At 54.3% G+C, this 16773-nt stretch overlaps 5 protein-coding genes across 5 annotated transcripts; 4 read left to right on the top strand and 1 right to left on the bottom strand.

The window, feature by feature from the left end:
• Positions 1–203: 203 nt before the first annotated feature.
• Positions 204–1049, top strand: HER10_EVM0008556 (uncharacterized protein; the record flags this gene model as incomplete). The annotated part of the gene is made up of 1 exon (XM_035478073.1): positions 204–1049. One exon carries the CDS (start codon positions 204–206, stop codon positions 1047–1049), a length of 846 nt encoding a protein of 281 aa, XP_035337454.1.
• Positions 1050–2049: 1000 nt separating this feature from the next.
• Positions 2050–3399, top strand: HER10_EVM0003482 (uncharacterized protein; the record flags this gene model as incomplete). The annotated part of the gene is made up of 3 exons (XM_035473157.1): positions 2050–2205; positions 2258–2796; positions 2847–3399. 3 exons carry the CDS (start codon positions 2050–2052, stop codon positions 3397–3399), a joined length of 1248 nt encoding a protein of 415 aa, XP_035337061.1.
• A 5080-nt stretch (positions 3400–8479) lies between these two features.
• On the top strand, positions 8480–12322 carry HER10_EVM0012702 (WD domain-containing protein; the record flags this gene model as incomplete). The annotated part of the gene is made up of 3 exons (XM_035482090.1): positions 8480–11212; positions 11282–11845; positions 11945–12322. 3 exons carry the CDS (start codon positions 8480–8482, stop codon positions 12320–12322), a joined length of 3675 nt encoding a protein of 1224 aa, XP_035337811.1.
• HER10_EVM0008342 (UV radiation resistance-associated protein) lies at positions 12120–14656 on the bottom strand. Its single transcript, XM_035477869.1, has 2 exons — positions 14158–14656; positions 12120–14101 (listed from the first exon to the last, which is right to left on the bottom strand). The coding sequence occupies exons 1-2, from the start codon at positions 14533–14535 to the stop codon at positions 12650–12652; spliced, it is 1830 nt and encodes a 609-aa protein (XP_035337438.1). The 5' UTR covers positions 14536–14656; the 3' UTR covers positions 12120–12649.
• Positions 14657–15449: 793 nt separating this feature from the next.
• Positions 15450–16610, top strand: HER10_EVM0002255 (uncharacterized protein; the record flags this gene model as incomplete). The annotated part of the gene is made up of 1 exon (XM_035471975.1): positions 15450–16610. Exon 1 carries the CDS (start codon positions 15894–15896, stop codon positions 16608–16610), a length of 717 nt encoding a protein of 238 aa, XP_035336963.1. The 5' UTR covers positions 15450–15893.
• Between the last annotated feature and the right edge of the window lie 163 nt (positions 16611–16773).

Raw genomic sequence — 16773 nt, 5'->3', positions numbered from 1 at the left:
AATCCCTTCGTCTGCACTGTTTCTTCTGGTCTTCTTCCAAATTGGCATTGTCCATCCTCAATCATCTTCCCACTGCCTTAAACACTCATACCACTCTATCTTACGGCGCGCAGTTTGACTGCATTGCTTGAATATCTTGCCTCCAGCATCACCTGACACACTTTGTCATCGTCAATTTCCTTTCAGACGCTTCAATCATCAAGATGGACTACACATGCGACTTGTTGTTTAGCTCAGCGCCGAGATATGTGCGCAAAGAACAGTCCCACGGCAATGACGACGACAAGAGCCACAGTATCTTCTCCAAGCAAATCGTCGTTCAGGGTATCGATATACCTGACAACATGGCTATTACTCAGAGAGGTTTTATGGGACTGCCGTTCCTCTCAAACATCGTGTCCGATTCGCCGAAAGACGAGCTGAAGGCAATCTGCGCTCGAGACAAGCTAGATTCCTGGGCAAATCTACTTCGTCGATATGAGCCAGCCGAGAGCATGGCCAACTTGATTAAAAGCTGCTCTTCATGGATCAATATAAGTCAGCTCGATCCCTCATTGGAGAATCTCACACAAGTCAAACTGGCACACGCTGTGTACGAGACACTTAAAAACGCCAACTTCGACTGGTGGGCTACACGGTGTCGTTACAAAGCTTACGAGGAAGATTCTGAAGCCGACGACCTTCCGTTCTCGCGTTCTCGCTGGCCAAGTCCCCCTCTCGGCACCTCAACAACGATTGAGTTCCAATGGAACCCTGACAAAAAGGTTCTCCATTGGTTCAATTTGATCATAAAGAAGACAGTGGAGATCTCCCTTGAACAATTCACCGACGGTACCGGGATTCTTGAGTCCATGGAGGACCACGAAGTCTTCAACCATTGGATTGAACTACGCAAGAAGCACATTAGCAAGCGTCCTATCTTGAAGCGCCTGGGAACAACCATTTCACGCCCCAGAGCCCAGAAGCCCACCGATGCTGCAGCCCGACGTACATGCGTTGCAAGGAAGATGAGAAAGGAGTGCAAGAAGAGGAAGGGAAGGAAGAATTGAGGAGAGCCAAAGGCTCAGGTGCGAATCCACGCGATCTCGACACAGAGGTGGATTAATGAAATTGGGAACGTGATTAATCACTCGAGGGTCTTCGTGGGATCATGGACTGTGAAGGCAAGATGCTGTAATTACCCATAACGGTCCTTAATACAACTGTACATCATTACTGCCTACATTAATACAGTATGTATTATTCCAAGCCGTGCTTCCTTGGCCATTTTTACTTGCTTGATGTACTTTGTTGAGTAAGAGTATCAGGAATTATCCTCCAAGTCCGTCTTCTCTTTTCACCTTTGATGACGATAACGGAATTAGTAGAGACACATGCAACCAGTCAAGTTCACAAGCTGCCGCATGTCTTAGCCGACTGACGCATCCAAGTTATTTTCCTTCCGGGAGGTCATCGCTTAGTATTTCTCCCAAAACGGCACAAAGAATATTTGAGGAACAGTAAGAACTCGGTTGGCTTCCTCCAGAATCTTTCACTTTCCACTGCCGAGGTTGTATCTGGCCTGCAGTCCATTCCGAGCCTTGCTCGTCGGGCCTGGACGGTTGAATGTGAGTTTCCGTGATGCCTGATCTTTTCCAACGTAGTCCGACGATATTGGACATGCAAGTGGGATGAATGGATAGCGCGCCAGTGCAGGCTTTCGGCACCGAGACTGACATGGGGATTGGGGACTTGGCATCTTGTCTGCAAAGCTTGTCCACCATAACCGGGGAAACCTTGACTCGTCATAACATATTCGTCTCTAACTATGTCTCATCCACACTTTGGCTGATATACGGATGTACGGGAAGTAACTTTGGACCAGGGATGATCTGGCTAAAAGCCACGTGGGGGAGGGGTTCAAACAGCCCAAATTCGGACGGCTTCATTCCGAGGTTTGAAACGAAAAGCTATTACATATCAACAATAAGGCCCGACTGCCTCCAGCCTTGAGAATAGTGAGGGTCCTTGTCTATCCACCGAAGTGAGTTTGCATGGCGGGTTTTCATGATGCTGGCATACTGGCTGTTCCTCTGGGCAACGCTCACCCTCGCCATCCCAACTGGCAATAACCTCTACGAACGACAAGACGACAACCACTGGGTTGTGACATGGACATCTATGCCCCAAGAGGTGGAACCGAGTAATCTTCCACCGTCACCATACGTATGCTGCCTTCTTCCCCTATACCGTGCCTGTACTAATATGGCTCTCTAAGAATGGAGGAAGTGTTCAGTTCCGCAACGCAACGCTTCGTCAGACTTTCTACGCTTCTATCGGCGCATCACGCATCCGTTTCCAGCTTACAAACACCTTTGGGGGTTCAGATCTGCCCATCACAGCAGCCTCTGTCGCCCTTCCGCTCGGCGGAGCCGCAGGCGTATCTGGAATCGATCCTGCCACCACCAAAGGACTCACCTTCTCCGGGTCTCCGTCCGTGACCATCAAGCAAGGCGCGGTCGTTTACTCTGACCCGCTAGACTTCAAGGTGCTACCGCAGGCAAATATCGCGCTGAGCCTGTACTCTCAGCAAGGTCAGTCTGGCACTCGCATCACGGGCCATCCCGGTAGTCGCACGACTTCATGGATGCAGAATGGAAACCAGGTGAATGCATCGTCAGTTGGAGGTGCTAGCACAAAGCACTGGTACTTTGCCAGTGCTGTGGAAGCATGGGCTCCCAGAAACACGTCGGCGATGATTGTGCTTGGGGATAGCATCTCGGATGGACGTGGGAGCGACGATGACAAGAACAACCGGTTAGCCAACCCCGTCCCATGACAATCTCAATCAACTGACATCTTCCCAGCTGGCCCGACCTCCTCCTTACACGCCTGCAAAAGGAGGGAATCACGAACCTCGCCATCGCAAACCAAGCAGCCGGCGGCAATGCAGTCCTCAGCGGCGGTCTCGGCCCCACCCTCCTAACGCGCTACCCCCGCGACGCGCTCACCCAGCAAGGCGTCTCCCGCGTTCTCATCTTCGAGGGCGTGAACGATATTGGCGGCGGTGGTACTGACGCGGGCTCGCAGCAGCGCATCGGCGACGGGCTCATCGCTGCGTACAAGCAGATTGTGGCCGACTGCAAGAAAGCCGGGCTGGGTACCGTCGGGGCGACGATTACGCCGTTCGCGGGAAGCGGGCAGGCGTACTCGAACGCGGAGAGGGAGCGGACGCGTGTGAGGGTGAATAAGTGGATTTTGGAGAGCGGGACGTTTGATCACGTCGTGGACTTTGCGGGGTTTATTGGTGATGGGGATAAGTTGAAGGCGCAGTTTGATGGTGGTGATCACTTGCATCCGAATGTGGCTGGGTATGAGGAGATTGCGACCAGGTTTCCGCTGGATGTTCTGAAAGGTTGAAGAGGGGATACGTGAATGACACGGCACTCTCTAGATAGTCCTCAAACTTTGTTCATCACCTTGACTCGGTAACTCATCAAATGCGACATTTGATTCTGAACCGTGGTGATCGATGTTTCATCATCATGATGGTGACCTGAGATGCGGTCGTGCCTCACTGAGTAGGCAGATTGATCCACATCGAACATTGAAAACTTATCAAAAGCACGAGCGAAGCCTTAAGCTTACTGCGAGAGGGCTAAGCGGCTCCATAGCTGGGCTGAATGAGTTAGTCTGGCGGGTTTGCCGATCAACGAGGCAGAATCGTGCTTGGCGGCTGAGGGAGGCCTTCGCCTCATTTTGCGCCGGGTGCCTGATGAAGCGCCTCAGATAGTAGTGAAGAAGTGCTCTGTCGAGACTCATAAGCTCATACCTTAGCCTGAGTGAGTTTTCAAGAGGCTTCAGATTTCGCCCAAACAACGACTCGATCGAGAGGAAAGCAAGCTGCATCGACATTCATCAGGATGGTTGACGATAGCGATCCGGAGGCGCAGGTCGGATCCGCCAACGCTCCCCAGTCGCAATGGAGAGCCCCTGGAACCAATGGATCCGGATTTCCACCCCCGTCGCCAACAGCGCAACCTTGGACAGATCATAACGCCAACGCCGATAAGACTTGGAGTTGGACCGGCAAGTTTAGCTCGCTCAAGACTTTTAGGAACAGCACGAATGGTGCATCGAACAGTTCTCGTCCGCCAGTAAGGTCCCGCGTGCGGCCGCCGTCATCAATGGGGTGGTCCAAGCCAGAGAATGGTGGAGCGGTAATATTCGCGGGACATGTAGTCCTCATCATTTTCGAGGTCATTGCAATTGTCATCTCCTCACAGAGCCTTCAACGACTTAAGAAGTTTCCGGGACTGGTTCAGAGGGCCGACTTCGTCTCGTGAGTGGCTGCCCATCTCGCTCGTCGTTCTTGAAAGCCAGTCGACTTGGTAACACTGACACAAAGACACGCAGCATGATATCGCTGATATCCATGTGCGTCGAGGTTGGCGCCTGGATCATCGTCACCTTGGTGGCGTGTTCTTGGTTTGGGATGGCTCTTTCCGTTGGGTTTGCTGCCCTTCTTTGTCTCAACGCCACCGCGACGGGATCATATCTCATTTTTGCGATGAAGGCCAACCTAGACAAGGCTCTCTGCAACGAATACGGCGAGCAGTCGGCCGAGTGCTGGGCTGGACTGAGGATGGGCATGGCGGTGGGCGTGTTCCGGGTGTTGTTGCTGTGAGTTCAGTACATGAGCCAGACTGGCTGCGGCGTCTTTGCTAACGAGTTGACAGACCAGTTGGCGTTGCGACTGTGACTGGGTACTTCATGCGAAGGAGCTCGAAGAGACACGAGAGATGAGCAGCGCCAAGCATGAGGAAAACCACACGCAGCCCGAAATCGCAGCGTCGAGAACGCAATTCGTCGAGACCTGGCTTTGTAGATCCACAGCCTGAATGATGTATCATTTAGATCTGCAGTCTGGTTCCGAGAGTAAGGGAGGAGGATGAAGTTGACAGATAACTTACAAGAGCTGTGATGGTTCGCCAGGGCCGCACAATGTGCCAACACACGAGTTGACGGCGGGGACGACCCAGCAGAATGGTAAGGAGGAGCGGGCGCGACGGGACGTCCGGGCTGCCCCTGAACAACTGACGGATCTCTTGCCAATCCCAGCCCATTAACAACGCCTCCCTGCATGGGGATAAATGCCGAGTCGAAGTCAAACTTTGACGGGAAAGACAAACGGAACCGTGAAAAGTGAGATGATACGAGGTGGTAGCAATTGAGGAACTTGAGGATTAAGAGAATGTTCAAATCCCGAAGTCTTATATCCGGATGGGAATCCCGCTGACGTGTATGCAAGTCTGCAACGCAGAGATTAAGCCTTCAATAATCCCAATAATCCAGTAATGTGCTCGGTTCTGTGTTTTTGTGATGGATGCATGTCTCTCCCGGATGGGCAAATGATAGTCTTCAATGCAACGTTCGAGTCCGCTTTCGCTTATTAATAGGCAGAGCCGACCTAGCAGCAATGAGCGAGGTTTGCTTTTTTCACTTATGTGGTGAGCTGTGCATGTCAATCATCGTCAAGCCACACGCCTGTGAGCCCATCCATGAGTTCTCCGTAGAGACTTGCAGACAGAGACATGCAGAGAATGGATGGGCAGAGCAAACCCCGTTGGCAAGCAAGGGGGAGAGGGTTGCAGCGGCATCTATCCATACCACCGGCGCAATTTCCAGCCAAACGGCACCCTCTCAGACGAGGCAGCTGCTACTTGAAATGAAGTCGGGGGGTTGGATGCCATGACAAAAAAGAAAGAGTGACAACCAGGGCCCCTGGTCAAGCTCTGCTGGCGTCTCCCCGCCGAGCTTCCGCGGTGGGAGCCACGGGGAAGAGTGGCTGCTTATTGCCGCCTAGGATCTCCCAGGAATTGGTGTGCCATTCTGTCGGGAACCCTGCGCAACCCCACCATAATCTACGAGTGGTCGTATCACCATCCTGTCGCTGGTCCTTTTTGTCTTGACCAGGGATTGTAGGAGCGTCCGTCTGCAGAGGAGGCTTCGGCCTGGGACGATGAAGGTGGTCAGTTAAAAGTGTGACCGTTCCCTGTCTCGCCAATGTGCAGTCCTTCACGCGGGCCGGAACCCAACGCTCTGGATTCGGGATTTCTCAAAGCGTGATAGTGGTCGCCTTGCTGCGCCGCCAGCTTGGGACTCGCTCGTCCTATGTTGGCGTGCGCGAGAGTCCGAAAGAGAAGATCAGAGGATAGTACTACTTTTTGTCTTCCAGTTTAAGGACTTATTCTGTGCAATCTTTGCTTTTCCGGCCCTCCTCACTGCCTTACCCAAAGTTGACTGCTAGCACCATCGGTCATTGCTGATTCGGACTCGACTGGCGAAGAGAGAAGCCATACGCCTTGATAGTGTGGTGTATTCGTTCATCAAGATGCCCATAACGAATCCTGGTCCCTATCCCAGCTTGGAAAACATCGAGTATCATGGTATTGGCATGAGCTCGGAGGTCAACGTACTTGGCTTCTGTCGCGATGGATCGAGATCACCCGACGGATCCAGCATCAGCTTAGAACCGAGGATAGAGGAGAAGAGTGTGTTTAGGTAACGTTCTCTCTGCTCAGCGAAACGAGGAATATGTTCTAATCGAGAACAGCCCAGAGGTTGAGCTCCCAAAACAAGCTTTCCGTCGGTCATCCGCCCCATCACCTGAGTCTGTCGTAGGTGTCAATGGAAGCACTGCCAGGAGTACACACTTGCAACATGACGAGACAGTACGAGCAGCGCGGTCGCGGCCTGGAACTCCAGCAACGCCCGAGGCTTCATGGTCTGATAGCTTGGCGACAAAAACACCACCAACCGCTGGGCCGTTGGAATCGTACTTGGCATGCCCTCAATCGCATGAGAGACGGGCGCTTATGCTGCCTCCCAATAACGATGACGAGCGCGACGCGAACTCCTCCAACTGCGGATCGGTAATTCTTGGGAGAAGAAGAGTTCCTGGAGTGTACGACCAGATCGAAAGTAGCACATCGCCTTTTGGGACTACCGGAGGCGCCGGGGATGCCATACCGGAACAGCCATTGACACATTACTTGTCTTCAATCCATCCCCACGAAGTACTAGCGTATCAGATGTGGGAACTTGCTTCGAAAGACAACGAGCGAGACCCAGGCTTGGAATTGAGTGTGCCCAGGCTATCGGAAAATGCGGTACTGGCTTCGAATTCGCCCATATCTCCCGAGGTCAGCAGCCATAGGGAAGTCGATATCCCAGCAGCACCTGCAGTGCCGTCGCCCGCAGTATCCGTACCACAAGGTCCCATCGAGGTGGGATATGAACGTCGTGGTTCGGACTCAGCCATATCAGACCTGGAGACTGAAGAGCTGTACCAGCTTTTGTGAGTAGAATTTGTCCATTGACCTTGATCATACCCTTTGCTGACGCTTGACAGGGGAGAGCGGCGGCGGGCAAGAGAGGCGGGGAGGACCAGGACATTCCAGCCAGCGAGGGCTCCAAGGGGAAGAGTCGAGAAAGCGAAAAGAATGAGGCCTCGGAGAGCATGAGGAGACAGCTGGCAGCCACATGCTGAGGTGACCTATCTGATTCTCCGTACACCCATTAGTTGGGGGCGATGACAGCAATCGCGGGTGACTCTCAGTAGTGGTGTCTGGCGTTCCCGTATTTGAAGTAGCGTGAGCTATACGATGTTATATCGCTGCTATTATCGAGAGATTCCCCTGTGCGAGGGACGATGGCAACATGGAACGCTAAGGGCAGATCGACTCCTCTAGGCGACGTCTAGCCAAGACGATGAATTATGAGATTGACGGCGGATGATTTGATATGAAGAATCGCTCTAATGGTATCGCAAATAAAGTTTCGGAACTATCCATTGGTCCGAAGAATGTGAAGTTCCGCGGATCGAGGAAATCATATTATTGTCTAGATGTAACTCGATCCAAGTGGTGGGGTCTGGTGAGCAAGTTCGCACTCAGGCCAGCCACTGTTTCGTTTGCATCGATTGTCATTGCAAATTATGGCCCGCAATTGGTCTTCTCTGTCGAAGTATGTGACCGTACGTGTTTTATAGGAATAGGGCCCCCGGGTTAGAAGTCAAAGAGACGATAATCAGTGATGATGTAGTTTTGGATGGTGATGAAGCAAAGGAGAAAGCAAGCTGGAGGTGGACGGGAGACTGGAAGGAAAGGAAACCCCACCATGATTACCTAAGGTACTTAAGTTAAGTACCTATCTAATCTTATCGATGAATCGCACTCTTCTTATCGTTATCTTCCTATCGACGACTTGGGTTGAGCTTGGACGCGCCGAGCTTCACACCCACCAAAGTGCCCGATTGCCTGCTGTTGCCGTCGCTGTCGCTGTCGCTGCCGCCGCTTCTTTTGGAGGTGCGACTCGACTCACTACCATCGCATCACATTCACCACCACCCGAACGAGCCCTCGGCATACCGACCGCAACATAACGGCGCTGCCAATGGCGCCGTGCGAGCTCCATGTATAGCCGCGAAAACAAGATCATGAGAAAACTCCTCGGCAAAGTAACTGCCGAAAGCAGCACCGACACCCACTCCATCGGCATCACCAGTGCGCCGCAATATCAGGCCTCCTACAGACCCAGTGCCTCTCAGAACGTCGTCTACCCTGCCGGCGCCCCCATTCTATGCCTCGATACCTCCACCGATCACCGAGCTGCTGTCATCGCCGGTAGACATGTTCTCAAGACCATCCTCTTCGACGGCCTGTCCGTAAGCGAAGGTACCGACCTCCGTGCCGCTATCAATTCCGCCTCGAGCAAAGGCGCATCGAGCTCTCTGACGGCAGACCAACTCTCCATTCGAGACGTCAAATGGCACGGCGACGCCACCATATTTACCGCCTGTGCCAACGGCAAGATCTTCTCCTACGACCTTTCGAGGATTGCGACCGGCGGCGCTGCCCTCGAATTCGTTCAGACGAGGGAGGATTCGCGCCAGGTCAACAGTCTCGACATCAACCCTCATAGGCAAACCACCTTACTCTCCGGGAGTCAGGATGGCCTGGTGCGGTATTTCGACATTCGCGCGCCAGTACAAAGCAGGTCGGGGGGGCTCACCTACAGCCCTCGAGGGGCATACAAGTGCAACGCGGACGGAGTCCGGCAGGTCAAATGGTCACCCAAAGATGGCTTCTACTTTGCCTGTGGCACCGAGTCTGGCGTCGTGCTCAAGTGGGACGTACGCAAGATTGCTCAGCCATTGCTCAAGATCCCTGCGCATGACAAGGCGTGCGCCTCCATCTCGTGGCATCCGGACGGCAACCATCTGATCAGCGGCGGCTGGGACAGCAAATGCGCTGTATGGGACATGTCTAAGAATGCCGATAAACGTCAAAAGCCTCGATGGGTCATCTACACACCCGCCTCTGTATCTGCGGTGGCGTGGCGGCCTGGTCTTTGGTCTGCCAGCGCTCAGGGGAAACGTGCCGCTCAGGTTGCTGTCTCCTACGACGACGGCAGCCACAAGCGATACGGTATCAACGCCGTACATATCTGGGACTTGGCCAGGCCCTCCATGCCATACAAGGAGATTGAGCGCTTCGAGATCTCCCCCTCAGGTTTGTTGTGGCAGAACCAGGACCTTCTCTGGACCGTCGGCCACGACGGCTTTTTCAACCAATGCGATGTAGCATTTGCCCCGAAAGTCCTCGATAGGCAATCTGTGTCGACCATGGCACTATCTGCTAGAGGCGATGCCGTCATGTTCCTCGACGAGCGACTACATGACCGCCCACGACCTCCAATCGTCCATCATCAGCCAAGCGTCGTGCCTCCACGAACATCCTACAGCTCAAGTCCGACGACACCGATGCTGAGCATCAGCCGCAGTGACTCTGAAGAAGATGTCGTCGGCAGCTTTTTGGGGCCTCGTCGGCGAGTGAGCAGGAAACGCAGGCACAGTCTGCGTTCCATCCCCGTCCTTAGCACCACCCCTCCATCGGGGCCAGGCCTAAGCGACGATCTCGTCTTGGGTCTTGAGCAAGCCATCAAAGTCACTGGCACTTACAAGACTCAGCAGTCTATGGCTGTTGGTCATGTGCCCGCAGCAGCAAGAGTCGATGTTTATCAATATCTTTCCAGCTACTATCTTGAGACTCTGGATAAAGATCTCCCGTTTGTCGATGGAGCGAAACCACTAGCGCAAAGAATCGCTGGCATTATGGAGAAATACGCACGCGCTGCAGAACACGTCAATCTATTCCGCCTAGCACAAACATGGCGGATTCTGGCTTACTCAATGAACCTCTTGTTGAGCAGAAGAGCGCAATTCCACCTCGAGACGCGACTTGGGCGATTCCAGAAGAGGCGGTCCATTTCCAAAGGCAAAGATGTACCCAAGCTCAGGGTACCGAGAGCATTGGATGTTGTTGTGGAGATTAATGGGGAAGAAACCCCTCGACGGCCGTCAGCTCTTACATCCAATGGCACAGACAGCAAGTCTTTGGGGCCACGGTCCTTGCTCTCCGAAGAGATTGAAAGCACATCCAACGTTGCAACCCCAATTGCGAGGGCCATCAACGAGGAAAATGCGGACCAGTTTGAGGAAGCTCAGCTGCCGCCGGTCAAAGAGTTGGATAGCTTTGCTTTGCCCCCCGCTGCCCACAGTACGTTCAACATAAGTCCAAGGAGACGGCTGGACTCGGTTCCTTTGTCTACTACAAGTCATGAAAGCGATCAGACGCAGGCCTCCATCACAGAGGGATACGACTTCTATGATACTGACGCACTGTCTCAAGCGATAGATGTGCCCGAGCCAAAGAAAAAGGAGCAGAAGCCCTTGGACTATGGCCCCCGCACGCCGAATAGTCGACGTCCGTTGCGACATGATTCTGATGGCTTTTCTCAAATGTTCTCCATGTCTGAGAGCAGCCGCCAAACTTCTGGGCTGGCATCATCCTCTGAAGGGGGTACATCAGCGTCGGCTCACTCCATCACTAGCTATCCCACTCAGCTTGCACATCAAAAGAGTGCCAAAGAGCAGGGCGAATACGAAAGCCGCATCCGTGGCAAAGAAATCGAGGACTCTCCAGAACATGGCGCCCTGGCGTCACTGCATGGTCCTGGCGAGAGTATGCCCCAGGATTCTCCAGAAGAAATCTTTATGATTTCTCAGACGACCATGGCTTCTGATACGGCTACGGACGAACCGTCGACACGTTCACAGCTGGGATCATTCCCTGCGACCTACGAAGACCATGCACCTCTCCACGTCGGTGTTGCTGCGTCGAGCCCTCCGAGGATCGCCACGGCCCCTCAACATGACACAACACCGAATATTCTCGAGTCCGACTACCTCCCATGGCTGGAAGACCCATCATACCCCCATCCTTTATCATCGAACCCAGAGGAGGACCGCTCACCGCCGCTAAACCCGTGTACCCTCCTCTCTCGCGCCCTGGATTTCGAAACACGGACATCAGCGCTCAATGCCTCTGCCATGGTCCTACTGCTGAAGCCCCTCGTGCCCGAATCCGTCATCGATCCCCATCGCGCATCCTCCATCCTCCGGCAGCATCACTCGCGCCTGACAGGAATGAAGCTCTTCATCGAAGCTGCCCTCCTCCGCAAGCTCTGTATCAAGGGTTGGCCTGAGGGCATTCCAGATTGGGGCGAAAACTACACATCCATCTTCGGTCCCGCCCAACAAGGCGTCAAGGGCGGCTTTATCTGCCCCAGCTGCCACAAGCCGCGAGAGCTGGACCCGTCCCTCGGCTCCAGAGCCCTTTGGAAATGCGACCGCTGCCGAACAACGATGGCCCCTTGCGCCGTATGCGGCCACCGCGAGACCACAGCCACGATGCTCTCCCTCGCCGAAGGCGTTCCCGCCACCCCGGCACCAACCGACCCTGTGATGAGCATATGGTGGTACTGTCCCGGCTGCGCCCACGGCGGTCACGCGACCTGTCTCCAAGACTGGCACGCGCCTTCGGACGACGGCAGCTACGAGCTCAGCGACGGGTGTTGTCCCCTCGATGGCTGCGGACACGCGTGTCTTCCCGGCAAATGGCGAGACGAGAAGTCGACGACGCGCTCAGACGAGCTTGGTCGTGCGGCTGTCGAGAAAGTGCGCATCGGCGGGGGCGGCTTGGGCGGCGGCGTCGGTGGAGGGGGTAAAGCCGAAGGGGGACGGAGTCCCGTGATCCCGCCAAATGTCCGCGGCGACAGCGTCGAAGTGCCGCAGAGTCGTGCGGTGGAGAGCGTCCGCGAGGCGTTGGCGAACGGTACACCTACGTCAGGGATACTCAGTTCTAGCCCGGGGAGCAGGACTGGACCCGGGGAGCGCGAGCGGAGGAAGAGCGTCAAGTTTGTGCCGACGGAGCGCTAGTGGCAGCTCGGTCGTCTCTGGCGGTCTCTGTAATTGCTACGACGGAGGGATGGTGACGGGTTGTGTTAATTGATGTTTCACGGCGTTGAGGGAAAGCATATGGCGTATTTTTACGCATGTTGTTCACAGTGTTGCTACAAGTACTTTTTCCACTTGGGGCATTGGGGGGTATGGAGATGATTCCCACCGGATGGTGTTCGATACGATTGTTTCCAGCATTAGCAATTTTTATTACGGCGGCGACGAATCGCCGGGGTATCTCAAACAATGAAACCACGTAATTCGACCAACGTTGAACCATCCTGAATTTCCTGGCAACGGCTGCCATCAGTTCCCAGCGTTTTCTCTCATGCCCTTGGTCCTCAGCGACACTTTAAACTCATCGAATGGGAGGCCCGCAGACCCACCATTTCCGTGAGTGAAGTTGTAGTCGACAGGGGAATTCGCACCGTCGCGAACGGTCATGGCCTTCCTAAGCTCATCACGCTGCCGGCTGAGCACCTCGCTGTCGGTGCTGCCACGGCGACTGCCGCCTATGCTGCTCGAGTCTTCATCGCCAACGCCTGCCACCGACGAAGGGATGCGACCTTTGAACCGTCCCGCCCAGAGACCACGGACGCCGCCACGCTTACGCTCGGGAACTTCTTCGGTGCCGGCGCTGCACACGTACAGGAGATACTTGAGGTTGGGCAGCGTATGGCGGATGTCGACGACTTTCAGCCCTTGGCTGGCACAGAGCGCCTCAATGTTTTTGTTGAGAATGAACCAACCGTAGTCGAAGCGATACTGGGCCGCGGTCGATCCACCTCGCGGGAGGTACAGAGGGAAATCGCGCTGTCGAGCCGCCTGCACCGAGTTCAGGTCGGTGAGCAGAGATATATCGTCGCGGATATGGGATCGTGAGCCGAAAGGCGTGATTGGGTATGGAAGCGGCACAGACAGGTAGTATTGCAGCGCATTGGTCAGAGCAGCAACATGGCCCAGGGCGGCGGAGAGAAGGTCGTCGTCAGGGCCGCGTGAAGTGGCGCTGTCGTAGCTTGTATTTGGAAGGGGCAGGCCCGCGATCTGGAACGAGAGGGGAGCACCAGTAGGACAGGGCGTGATCTGGTAGATGTTGCCGAGGTCTGCGCAAATGCGGCGTCGCTGACCGCGAATCGTCTCCTTGGTCTTGGCAAGAACTTCTTTAGATGCCGATAGGTGCTCTGTGGCGTCGACAATATCCTTTGCCAGCTTGTCTTGGAGGGCGCGGCCTTGGGCAATCGCCTCTCGACGCGACTTGAGAGACTCGCGTAGCTCCTCTCGCCGCTTTTCGGCTGCCTTCAAGGATCGCAGCTCTTGCGCCACGTATTTGTTGGCGAGCTTCACCTTCTCCTCGGCGGCTGGCGTCTCATTGTGCGCGGTCTCATCGAGTATGTCGTTGATTTGGGATGTGAGCTGCTCCTGTGTCGCAATGGCGTCCTGGATAGAGTTGTCCAGAGTCGCGAGCTTCATCAGAGCGTTGTAAGAAGATGTGTGGAGGGGTGGCAGCTCCTTCGGGTGCGTGGGCTTGGCCGGGACATCGAGCGAGTATATACCGTCGGCAAGGTGGAAAATGAGACCGTTGGGCGGAAATTTGCGATTCTGGAGGCTGCCGATGAAATGAAGACTTCGGAGATCTATTGTATCTTGGAGCAGCAAAGTCCATGCTGTTCGCTTCGCCCAGATCTTGATCGTCATCACCGGGGAGCGGGTGACAGAGGGGCCATGGTGGTTGAGATCGAAGAATTGAAAGTTGAAGTTCTGTTGGTCGCCTTGTCAGTCCGGCTGGTGGACACAAGGATTGGAATATGACATACCGTGGCATGCTCCTGCATTTCACTGATATACACCGGCTCATCTTCGCCTTCGCAATGCAGTGAGAAGAAGACATCGGCGGCCCTACCGTCGATGGTCAACTGTAGCATGCGCTGTCTCGTGATTGGTGTAGCTTGGGCCAGAGCAGTGCTGCGGCGGCGCAGGGCTTTGGGTCGCAGATTGTCGCTGGAGAGAGCATGTTGGAGCTGAGGAGTGTCGCGAAGAGATTCGAGCTTCGAGGGTGTCTTGTTTAGAGCGGTATCATCAATGGTGTGGCCTCGAGGGCGAATGAAGCTCAGGTTTCGCAAGTAGATGCCTCGAAGATGACGAAGCTTGCGGTTTTGAGGAATAAGGAGGGGGCGGGACTCGGGGGGAGGCATCTTGACGTGCAGGTCAATTCATGGCCGGTAGGGAGGTTTGCGTCAAAGATTCATGAGACCGGGTGTCGGTGTCGCAGCTCTGAAATGTGTTTTAACAAGGATGTGGTGTGAAGAGTCGCACGCCCAAGTTTGGCAAAGGATCGTGATGTCGGGTGGTGATGGTCGTTGGGTGTGGGCAAAGCTTCCCGGTTGCCCGTCCACGTTGCTCCTGTCACTGCTGCTGCTGCTGCTCCTGCTGCTGACGGAAGGTACCTCCCCAAAAGCACGGTGCCATTGCTGCAGGAAGGAACGACCTCGGGAAGCTCCTTCCAGGCTGCTCATGAAATTAGCCCCACCATCGTCATAGCCGTTTAGACGCATAAGTGCACTTACTGCCTTTATCCCGAGGTGTTGCATATCTACCTTTCATACATATCTTCCATTGATGCAACTTTGATGGATAATATGGGACTTGAACACACTCTGTTTCTTCCTTCTATCATATGGTCATTCAGACACATCTTCGCATTCTTCCAAAGCTTCAGCATGTTCGAGATGTCTTCGATCACGATCGAAAAAGAGAGTTCCCTTGGCGGAACCATCGATTGACCAAAGCTTGTGTTTCTTGCAGTAACACGCGACAATTTTCCTGTTCTCCGCTAGACACGCCCCTTTCTGATACCCAGCCATCTGTCAGTCAAGCTTTGGAGAGGAACAAGATCGATTAAGTCTCCGGTCACACGCGGATGCGCCCGTCGTATCGAGATTCCCTCCCCCGGTAGAACCGGCATCGCGGCTTGTCCCTGACGGTGAACTGCAAAGCGACTCCACCTCCGATTGCCCCGCCCTCGCCGAAACCTTAAATCGCTGCCAAAAATGCCCGAGCTTGGCCGTATGTGGGATACTGGGGATTTCCCGTCGTCGGCACATCAGCTTCGACCAGAGGAACCTTGAGGCGTACGTCATCGGAGAAAGTCACATAGCATAGCCGCCGCGGCCATCGAGCGATAGGAGAAGGGCGCCTGGGGCTTGGTTTTAGATGCCAAGTGTGGCAGCTTCAGCTCCCCTCATGGATCTGACACTTTGGTTCGCCCATCCGTCTCACCATTGCGCCCGACATTCATAGATGAACCACCTTCTATGGCCTTCTCCGTCCCGTCTTCGGTCTATGTACTTTCAGAGCACCGTGGGATGCCGCCCATAGATAGTCTTGCTGAGTAACCTTGGGAAACTTTGGCATACGTCAACGAACATACAAGAAACCCGCGGAATACATTTCCTCAACGTCTTCCCAGCAGATGAAGCTTGATATTAATGTAGGAAACATGAGAATTTCCTAGCCCTGCTCGTGTCTTCTAAGCTAGTTCCTCACATACCTTATGGAAATCCCACCAGAGCCGCGACACATCCTTGTCCTCAGTAGAGGCAACGAGAATGCTATCGTTGTTAACTTACTCAAACACAAAGAGTGTCTCACCCCAGTATACACAGTCAGTCATAACACCAGAATGACCAAAATGGAAATCCGGCGAGTAAACTGCGACGCCATCTCCGCAGAGCACCGCCCCATCGCCGCTGTCAAACTCCGCACACTACCCTCGAGAGTAGACGCTACCGTCCGAGGTGTCAAGTTCAAGGTGGCACGCAAGCACCCCCTGTCTAGTACTCTCAGCTTCCGCTTCCTGGGCGTGGGCGAGATGCGGTGGGAGGATCTGGGCAAGCATGGCAAAGGCATGAAGCTGATCGATTTCAACGGCAAAACTCTAGCTTTTTTCCGTCCGAGGCTGCACGTGGTGAATGCTGGCCCCAGAGGAGACGATGAAGAAGAAGAAGGACACAATTCGAGAGGGAGTGGAGAAGGCGGGAGCCGACCTGCACCTGCAAGTCATACAAACACGATGAGCAAGGCCGGGTGGGGGCCCGGGTTCGAGCTGCATGCCGCTCTCGCAGATCTCGACCTCGATCTGGTGGTCACCACTGGCTTGGCAGCGGCAGAATATCGTCGGCAGTTGTTTGAGGACTGGGACTTGGTTACGGAGAGGGAGAAGGCAGAGACACGAGAGACGCAGGAGTTGGACAAAGCGCGCGACGGCTGATCTGCTCATTACTCGTTCCATTATACACACATCCCAAGTTTGACCGTGTTCTATACCCTTGCTGAAACAAAATGGTATTCTGGGTATTGGTATTGCGCCGCTCCCAAATCAAGTTTCCAAGTTCGCCGTCGCTTTAATGCCAATGTAATACAGAAAAAGTTTA

Source organism: Colletotrichum scovillei (assembly GCF_011075155.1).
Source record: "Colletotrichum scovillei strain TJNH1 chromosome Unknown Contig00002, whole genome shotgun sequence".
NCBI classification, from domain to species: domain Eukaryota; kingdom Fungi; phylum Ascomycota; class Sordariomycetes; order Glomerellales; family Glomerellaceae; genus Colletotrichum; species Colletotrichum scovillei.
The sequence above is the reverse complement of the archived record's forward strand: the minus strand, read 5'-3'. Positions and strand labels throughout refer to the sequence as shown.

What these genes read in the sequence shown, in the direction of transcription:
- HER10_EVM0008342 (XM_035477869.1), bottom strand. Translation starts at nt 14,535, where the DNA reads ATGCCTCCCCCCGAGTCCCGCCCCCTCCTTATTCCTCAAAACCGCAAG. An exon ending in AAATGCAGGAGCATGCCACG is followed by an intron (nt 14,102 to 14,157) that starts GTATGTCATATT and finishes GGCGACCAACAG; the next exon opens with AACTTCAACTTTCAATTCTT.